This window comes from Ambystoma mexicanum, chromosome 6q, assembly GCF_040938575.1.
Source record: "Ambystoma mexicanum isolate Mex_15411 chromosome 6q, UKY_AmexF1_1, whole genome shotgun sequence".
NCBI lineage: Eukaryota > Metazoa > Chordata > Amphibia > Caudata > Ambystomatidae > Ambystoma > Ambystoma mexicanum.
Genome location: NC_090937.1, coordinates 247,248,377 through 247,258,842, shown reverse-complemented (window position 1 = coordinate 247,258,842; position 10,466 = coordinate 247,248,377). Strand labels below are relative to the sequence as shown.

At 41.4% G+C, this 10,466-nt stretch overlaps 1 protein-coding gene across 2 annotated transcripts in view; it reads right to left on the bottom strand.

The window, feature by feature from the left end:
* Positions 1-2,399: 2,399 nt before the first annotated feature.
* The window catches only part of LOC138515939 (uncharacterized), a 671,334-nt gene continuing 663,267 nt past the window's right edge, over positions 2,400-10,466 (bottom strand). For both annotated transcript variants that reach the window (XM_069630710.1, XM_069630709.1), the window contains one exon: positions 2,400-5,331. In XM_069630710.1, the coding sequence (XP_069486811.1) occupies positions 5,321-5,331 (11 nt within the window). In that variant the 3' untranslated portion in view covers positions 2,400-5,320. The remainder of the gene's footprint in view (positions 5,332-10,466) is intronic.

Here is a 10,466-nt window from a genome sequence, read left to right as displayed (position 1 = left end):
ACTAATACTTCAGTGAATTAAAGCATTTTATTTACATGTGACAAAATACAAAACACCAAATAAATAGAAAATGAACAGTGAACCTAACTACAACTCCATCACCCGCTTGCCACAAATTCCAGTGCCCTTACTATCCTTGCTGTAATCCTAAACTAAACTTTACCATAACTGCAACTCTAACATTTACCCTAATGCTTATGCTTATTGTAACCATTATCCAATGCCAACATCACATGACCTCTCCAACCTCCCTATCCCTTTCTTAAACACTTACCCAAACTGTTACTCGTAGCCCTAGCCTTACCATAACCCCTACCCCAACACTTACCCTGCCACTTAATTTACCCTAACCACTAACCAAACACTAACATCACCACCAGCCCTCCCACAGCCGTTCTGACCCTAACACTTAACGTAACTGTAAACAAGATCTTTACTCCAACCCTAACTCCTATCATTACATTAACCCCTATCCTAACCCTGAACCAGACAACGAAAAGCCCACTAAACTCTCCTTAACCGTAACAGTTACCCTACCAGCACTGCATTTCTGGCAACTTTTCAGCTGAATTCTTTTTGACTACTTTTTGCATAATGACTTTTTTCACTGCACAGGTATTTTCATCACAATTTTCTCACTCGCTGAATTTTGATTGGCAACATTTTCACTCGATACTGATTTCAGCACACCATACAGTCTGCTCTTACTAGGCAAAGGAAAATTGTCCTTCTTCAAAGGCCGGTATAGACATCATTTGCGCTGTGAGCTGTTCGCTGTGCGCTGTTATAGTCTACTATGGCCCGGCAGCAGATGATCACAAAGGAAAAGCAAGTCCAGTGGCTTTCTACTTATGGTATAAATCAACGCAGTTTCCACTTATACAAAAGCCAAATCAGATGTCTCAGTAGGCTTGGCAGCTACTGGCCACTCTTAATTCTCACACTACTCAAGCTTGCCACGCAGTTCTGCAAGACTTTTTAAAAAGCATGTGTGTCACCCTCAACCACTTAGATTGAAGAACAACTGGAAAAAGAAAAGGAAAGGAACATAAAAAAGGTCACATGAAATCTACACCTTTGGAGGTCCACCTATTCTCTTCTTGTGGAGGCACTTAAAATGCTCTATCAAAAGGCAGGAGGCTCAACCTATTCAGTCACATATTACACAGTTGTACTACTATAAAATTCGCTGGTACCCATACCAAGTAACATATTGTATTTACAAATCCTAGATTGTGCTTATATTCACCTAAGTACGTTATAGTTTTTAATTTCTTTATTTATAAAAAATGAAAACATACTCCCTCAGCAAGGTGATTCAGTAACGAACGGTGTAGGGTCACCATAATGGTGTCGTTTTCTACTACAATGAAGGGTAATATAACCTCCACATTGTGACAGAACTAGCTTGATACAACTCAAATTTCCTTTTTTTAAAAACAAAAAAATTGAGTTATTTATAACCACCAACATTTGTAATCTCCCTTGTCTCAACGGTACAATGTTCATTCATTGGCCGGTTCTTTTTTATAGGCACTTTTGCTGAAAATGTTTTGCTGAAAAAAAATATCAGAAAATGTGGGGGGAGGGCATCAAAGGGTTAGGGTGGGGTGCTGTATAGGAATATAAATAATAGGGCAGAGGGGTTTGGGGGACCACCCAAATAAAAAACAAATCATTGTTTTTTTTCAGCAAAACATTTTTGGCAAAAAAGCCACAAAAAAATTGGGATGAATGAACTTAGAGCCGTCTCAACAATTGCGATTGTTTCAGCCACTCGATTTCAGACCTTCATCAGGAGCAACATTCCAAGGAGATTCCATTGCTTGTACGCAATCTTTCTACATCAATTCAATTCTGCCTTGCCACCACTTATTAAAAACATAACAAATCTGTAAACAACAAACATATTTCTCAGTATTATTCCCAAATGATTGTCCTCACTCCCAAAACGACATTATTTACCCTTAGTCTCTCTACTTATCATATGGCATTCTCGTACTTCACACAAACACCCATTTGAAATGTTCCAGTAGTCACATGGTGTACAAGTGCATCAGTGCCTCTAACCCTCTCGATGTATCCAATTTAGAGTACATATACAGGTATCTGAATATCCTAGTTTCCACACTCAAAAATAAATTGATTGTTGAACTAATCTTTTAACAACAACTGCTACTTTTGGGAGAACTCTTACACAAATAATCCTTTTCAAATTCAATGTTACACTGTGCTTTAATTAGCATTCTATTACACACATTTCTTGGAACTGAAGTATTGTAGCTCCTACTGCCTACATTAAAAGCAACCGTTTCTTTATTTTATTTTCAACATCAATCTTTTATCCCATCCAACAAAACGAAGCTGGTATTTCGTCAAAACAAAACCAAAAGCAATCATGTTATTAAATGTGTGTTCTTTATTTTTTCAAAATTGACAGACCTTGACTCTTAAAAGCATGTTCTCAAACAGATATAGACCTAATCAATAATTGTATCCAGAGAACTTCTACTTTCAGACTGACTCAGCCTCAATACTCTCCATCTCTTAATATAGTTCAATAGCTTTGCTTAAAGAATAATAATATTCTGTGGCATTGCACCGTACCTACCAGCTTCCGGCCAATCCCACTAAAGTACTGCATCTCTTAAGAGTTGCTGCTAGGGTTGAAGGATGACAGATATATTTATGTGTTTTCCCCAGAACTGTACAAACACCCTATATTGAAAAGACAGAATTAATTACTTTGGTTGTGTCCCGAATGATTAAGGGACTGCCCTTGGACACAGTAGTTTCTGCCACTTGATTGCTTAACAAGGCAACATCCCAGCACTGAGATCTGAATGAAAGGTCTTAGCTTGACTTTTTATTCGCTTGTATAGAAAGTGTAAAGGCAAGTAGTAACAGTAGCAGGGGCAACTTTTGGTGCCCAGGGGTTGAATATGTCCCACAAAGTAGTACACATGATAGAGCATAGCAACGGTGTACGAATAATGTAGGAGTTTAAGAAGGTTTCATCCAAGAGCATGTCTTAAATAATGGGTGTACATGTTGCATTTTACAGCATAATCTTTTAGAAAAACTGGGTAAACAGCCATACAATGTGCAATCAGTTCTGATGGGCAGTACTTGCTAGTGTTACTTTAGATGGATGCAATGTCACCAACAGTGCACAGAACAACCTGATGCATTTACCTATAATATATGCCAGTATTGCCATTGCAAAGCACATGTTCAAGATGCTCCACAAAATATGAGAGCACAGCCCTGTAAAACTCTTACACTCTTTTTCATGGTGCTGTGTGCAAATATATGCCAGTATTGCTATTGTAAATAGTGTTCATGATGGCACCCACAATATATCAAAACAATGCCACTGTAAAGGACATGTTCATGAAGGTCCACATCCTTATGTGAGCATGACCCTGTAAAGCACTTGTTCATGCTGCCTGAGCCAGAATATAGGCCAGCAGTGACACTGTCAAATGCCTTTCATTATGATGATCAGAATATATGCCAGTACTGCCACTGTAAAACACGTGTTCACGATTCTTGCAATATATGCAAGAATGGACCTGTTCAAACACTTTTAATGTTCCCTGTGCCCGAAGTATGCCACACTTATTCACTCTAGTGCACAGACATTGCATACCATTTAGAACGCTTACACATAGAAAAACATACCTGCATGTGGTGATCACATCTTCTGTTTGTGGCTTCAGAAAGGCAGTGCAGATGCAAAATGGGTGCCCAGGCAAGATCGGAGACATGTTGTCAAGCAACATCACAGTGGGCTTCGTCACATATACTGTGCCACTTAGCTTGCCTCCACCTAAACGTGCATTTGATATTTTTCCCCAGATGTGCTTGCTCACCACTCAGCCAAGTGAGGGCTGAGGGTTAAATCAGGACATGGTGAATTGGACCAGGGGAGCTACAGGCCCTACCGGTGAAATCTTTGGCCCCATCACTGAGTAGTCATATGTTATGATTGTTCACTTTCGTAAAGAAAAGGTGAAGGCACACAGTAGCATATTATTCATTTTATTGGGATCATTTGTAGAAATTTTAAGTATATAAAAATTGCAATGTTAAAAATATTTGAATGTCTAACATGTCTGCCTACATGAAAAGACAAAACTGTTGGCTGTGCCAATGCTTCTTATAATTATCACTGTTTTTGGAGTCACATTGCCCCAACTGTATGTAAGAAACTACTTGCCTCTAGCCACTCTTGGAAGATGCACGGTCATGTGACTTCTGTGCGGAAGCCCAAGGGAGTGATAGAAGTTGACTGTTTATTCTGTGAAACGTTCAGCTGCTCCACATCTCCACGTTTGTGGCGAACTAAACCATCTACTTGCTGTTGACAATTGCATTAGCAGAAAGTCGGGTTTCATATTATATTGCGAGCAGAATGTATTCAGGGTACGACACATCCTTGTTGTGTACATAACAGGTAGTTCAATGCAAAATTGTTGAGAAATTACTTAACATGTGAGGTTGTCGTTTTCTTGTAAACTTTAGGAATTTATGAATGTTTATATTCATGATATCTACATTTTACATCCAAAGGTTACTAACAGCACAAATCAACAGTGACCAACAGTTCTATAAAAAAAAATGTGTATCCATGAACCACTTGGGAAAATGGTAGCCTGTGGTGTAGGTTTAGCAGCTCAAATATTCAGTAGGGCCTAGCAGAGGAGATATAACTGGCCTGTTGTATTTATATTAGTGTGTAAGTCTTGATACAATTTTAATATCGTGTTTGCACTTTATTTTGACTATTTCCCTCCAAGAGATGCACATAAACTAGCACACAGTGAAGGACAGTGCCATGACATTGTAAATCTACAACAATGAGCACCTTACCTGTGTAGCTGCTGCTTAGTCAGCAACAACCAAACACATACACGTTTCCCACTGAAAATCGTTTAAGATCCTACAAAACTGCTACTTATTAATGATAAGGGGTTGTAATAATCAAATAGGAAAATGGTTGGCAAAATGTCCTGATAGAGATCTTATTATTGTACCTAGTTTTCTACTAGTTTAGTTACTCATGCGAATCCTACATGGCATTTTTCTGAAGGTCCCACAACTGGAAACAAATAAATATAAAAAGTACTTGCACATTGGATCTTATTGAGAGCACGATGATGGCACCACATGAGGACATGAATTTCTAAAACAAATTAACATTTGATAATAGTACAAAAAGGAAGTGAAGCACAGTGTCTATCTCCTTTCATTGATCCTCCAACCCCGTAGGCGAAGCTCTGTTTTCTGTATAGAAGTGAGGTTGCTTGTTCACAATTCACTTGACATCTGAAATGAAAATAGAGGCGACTGTTTAGTTCATTCCTTTATACAATCTGTCGACCACTACTGCTGCCTAGAGCTGCTCAGGTCACTGTTATTATTTTCATTGACAGTCGAGAGGTGCAGATTTCGCCTCCACTAACAGTCAAGTGAAATAATGGAGTTTCCCATTCTGGATTCAGAAGTCAGTTACATAAGACAAAGCTCATAGGCGGTTATGTGTTGAGAGTGGGGGAAACTCTGGCCAATGTTTGGTTTCTCTGCTACCAGGAGCTTTGCAAGATGGCGAACCTCAATCCCACCAGGCTTTCATCTCTTATCTGAATTCATGCGCTGTAAATGTAGCGGTTTGAATGGTTGAAGGCGCTTGATCAGCTTATTGATGTGTTCATTTGTGGGGTGAGACTGGCTTTCTCACAGCGTGGAAAGGCACCAGCTTCATATCAACCAAATCACAAATGACTGAAGTACGTCAGCATTTAGTTATCGGTGTCAACCAAACTGCGGCCCGTAACAGGGTCCTCTTCCCAGTAAGGTGGTGACTTCATAATCAGAGGGCAACATTAGCACAGCCCAGAGTGGGAGGGCGCCCTCACAATATGTTCCCTTAATGTGAGGACAGCATGTTCTGGTGGTATTTGCAGGTTTGACATATAGTGCAGATGAAATGATTTTTATTAATTTTACTCTATGCCGCTGGACCTTTTCACCACTTGGGAGGCAACTGTTATATATCTAGGCTGCAACTGTAATACTGTCCAAATGTCCTTGGCATACCTTAGAGCATGGAAAGGCTACGACTGCTTGGTGACTCTGTGGTGATCCTTTCAGGAAAAGGCCAAGGGGTCGCTCCACTTAGCTCAGCCCCTATGGACCACCTTAGCCAAGTGACAGAGGCCCTCTGCGGAATATACCCTGTTTGCGGGAGTTGGGCCGCTCTGGAGTATAACTATCCTTGTGAAGGTGGGAATCCCTTACTATTTGGTATGCTCGTACCTGAGTAGAAAGACTGACAAATGACACTGCTCTCATGAATCTACATGATGTTCAGTTAAGATACTCCTCAATTTCAACAGATCACCTGAACTGTCTCTTAACTTAATTTGAAGGGTTTTCTTATGCTACAGATTCTTCACGGTCTATTATCTTTGGCCTTCAGCCATGATCAGTGGCGACAGTGTTTAGTCACTGAACATGTTGCACCAATGAATTTTAAAAAAGGAAGGCAATTGGCCAAGTCCGACTGAGGCCCATACCCGTTCCCTACTGCCTTTCCAGATGCCCCTAGCGATAGCCTAAGTCCATGGCCAGTAGCCTCATGGTACACTGCCCTTCTGCCTTTTCCAGTGGCCCGCTAGCCATGACTTTTGCCCGTGGCCATGGACAGTGGCCAAGGCCTTTGGCGTTCCCACTACCCATGTTGCCTGGTTGTATACTAAATGACCTGTTCACAATTGACCTCGGGAGAATTGACCTCGGGAGAATTGGCCTAATTTAGAAGGTCAATTAGGACATATATGCAGGGGGAAACCCCCCGTAACTCCTCCACCCAGTCCAAACCCCCCTGCAACCACCCACCCAATCCCCTTATATTATTTATAATCCAAAACCAACCCAATACATATATAAAATAACTAAAATAATATAAAGGTCAATTGTGCAGAAGGTCAATTAGGACCACCATAATTAGGTCAATTGTGCAAAAGGTCAATTGCAAAAGGTCGATTTGGGTAATACCATGTTGCCTCAAATATTAAAAACACAGAGGAAATTAGCTGATGGCCTCAGCACCCTCCCTCATCCCTCCACCCCCGTTGCAAAGCCCATTTGCACATACACAATCACAGAAGGAATTCATAATGAGACGCACAATGAAATCATGGGAGTACGCCGAGTTAAAATGATGTTCACTTCCCACCCAGACACGCTGAATTTCAAGTTTCTATTTGCAATAAATCATATATAATACGATTTTCATGAAGGTATTAAACCCATGGAGTGGAGTCCTCTGGAATCCTCCTGTTTTTATCACTGAAAACAAGCATGCAGATTCCATAGGAATCCATTGTAATATTGTCTGCAAAGCATAAATTGCATGCAGCATTATTTATTTTTTAAAACAACAGAAAGTAAAAATAAAGAGTTCCGGCTATTTAACCAGGTTCTAGTCTTAAAATTCTCTTTTGTAAATGTTTACAATTGCAAGCCAGGGATGCAACAGCACACAAGTTCTAATGTTAGTGTACCTGTGCATGCAATTACATTTTCCTTGCAAAATCACCCACTTGGTGTTTTAACATGCATTTTGAAAATAGTTTTTTGGCACCGTCCCCTTGCTCTCCCATACATTTACTGCAACATGAGTGTACATTTACTGCAAAATTATCGTGAAAATGGCTCACATCAATGAAGGCAAAAAGACAGTGTGCCTCATGACCAGGTATCATCACTCTCCTTGTCCCATATGCTCGTCACAGCATATCATCTTCCTTGTCCCAGTCCTTCATTACTGTACATCATCATTCTCCTCATACTAGACTCTCATTACCCTGCACCATCATCATTCCCATTTCAGCCGTCCGGTACCATGCACCATCCTCCTCCTTGTCCTAGCCCCATGTTACTGTCCGTCATCATCCTCCTCACCCCTGTCCCTCATTACCATGCTTCATCATCATCCTCATCCCAGTAAATACCATGAAACATCATCTGCTTCCTCCTAGTCTCTCAATATTGGGCAACATCCTCCTCTTCGCTCCAGTCCCTCATTATCGCACATCATTATCCTCCACATCCATTTCCGTATTACTGCGCAAAATCCTCCTCCTCACCTCATTCCATGAGTAATGTGCATCATCCTTCTCTTCTGATCACATTATAGTGCATCATCATCATCTTCCTCCTTATCCCAGTAGCACCTTATTGTACATAATCCTCTTCCTTGTCACAGACTCTGATCATCATGCATCATCATCCTCATATGAATCCCTCATTACCACACACAATCCTCTTCATCCCAGTCCCCCATTATGCGCACAATCATCTTCCACATCCTATATTACTGAATATCATCCTCCCCACCCCAGATTAATTACCATGCATTATCATCCTCTTCGTTCAAGTTCCTCATTACTGCACATAATCGTACTCATCGCAGTCCATTATTACCATGCATAATCTTACTTCTCCTTTCCCAGTCCCTCCCTATAGCGCACCATCATTCTCCTTCTTCCCTCTTTACAGTACATTCTCCCCATAGTCTTTCAATAACACACACCACCATTGTCTTTCTACCAATCCCTCATTATTAGCCATTCACCATCATCCCTCTCCTAATTACATTCTCATTACTGCGCAACATCATCTTCCTTGAACCAGTCCCTCGTTGCAACAAATCATTATCCTCCTCATTCCAGACCCTCATTTTAGTGCATCATCCTCATCCCGGTCCCCGTTTCTCATTACTGAGCATCATCATCCTCCTGATCACTGTGCATCATCATACTGCTTGTCCCAGTCGTTCATTACTGTGCACCAACTTCCTCCTTTTCCCAGTTCCTCATTATTTGCATCATCATCCTCCTCATCCTAACCAATCATTACTACTCATCACTATTCCTTTTAGTCCCAGTCCTCCATTATCTTGAATCATCCTCCTCATCCCTATCTCTCATTTCCACGCACCACCATCCACCTCATCCCAGTGTCTGATTACCACATATCTTCCTCCTCCACTTCCTAATTCCTCATTAATGTGCATCATCCCCCTCCTTGTTCCAATCTCTCATTACTGCACATCATTATCCTCCTCTTCCCAGTCCCATACCCATAGTAGACCTATATAACAATACTTTAGAACTAGCCCTCAACCAGATAGCTCCTCTCAAACAACGAAAAGCCAAAACTATTGCCCACTCCAACAAATGGTTCTCAGCAGAATTAAAAGCTCTCCGTAATATTAAAAGAACTGCAGAAACTAGCTGGAGAAAAGCCCCTTCTCTCTCCACTAAAGACAAATTTGCTTCAGCTGCCTCCACCTACAAATTCGCCATCTTAAATGCTAAGAAAGAGACCTACAACTTGAGAATACAAAATGCCAAATCTGGCACTAAAGAACTCTTCGCTATACTAAGAGAACTTGAATCACCACTGCCCCCTACAGAGGACTGCATCAAAGACAAGGCCTGGTGTAACAATATCCAGCTCGCCCTTGCTAACAAAATTGCCCTCCTACAAACCAAGATAGAAGCAAAAAAAGCTAGCATTGCCTTCAAGCAGAACCCAGCAGCAAAACTAACTACACTACCCCTATCTGCCCATCTTTCCACTTCTCACCAGTCACAGAAGAGGAAGTAATCAAGATAATCGCCAGCCTCAAACCATCCAACTGCAAAGGTGACATTTGCCCAGCATCCGTCATCAAAGATGGTGCTAATGAGTTAGCCCCTCTCGTCACCTCTCTGATCAACTCCTCCTTCAAAAACTCAGTGGTCCCCAAAAACCTTAAAGAAGCGTGGGTCCTACCCCTGCTAAAAAAACCTAACCTAGATCCCAACATCCCCACTAATTACAGGCCCATCACCACAGTCCCATTTCTTCTCAAAATCTTGGACAGGGTAGCCTATCTCCAAATACAACAACATTTGGAAGAAAATAACCTCCTAGGCTTGCGACAATCCGGCTTCAGACCAAGGCACGGGACTGAAACTGCCCTCTTGGATCTAAAAATCCAAATGGATGACGCCAAAGACAAGGGAAAACTGGCCATCTTGCTCTTGTTGGATCTCTCTGCTGCCTTTGATCTGGTTGACCACCAGATCCTCATTCAACACCTCTCATCGGCTGCTGCATTCTCTCAGAATGCCACCAAGTGGATCCAGTCATTCCTGTCTGACAGGACGACCAGAGTCTTCGCCCCCACGGCGGCTGCGGACCCTATCCCAATCACATGTGGAGTGCCGCAAGGCTCCTGCATTTCTCCCACACTTTACAACATCTTCACAAAGCTCCTATTTGACCGTCTTGACGATCTGGGTGTCAGCTACACTAATTATGCAGATGACACCCAGGTCCTCATCACGCTCACTGGCAGCTATGAAGAAGATGCTGCAAAGCTTAATGATATCTATTTAGAAATCCAA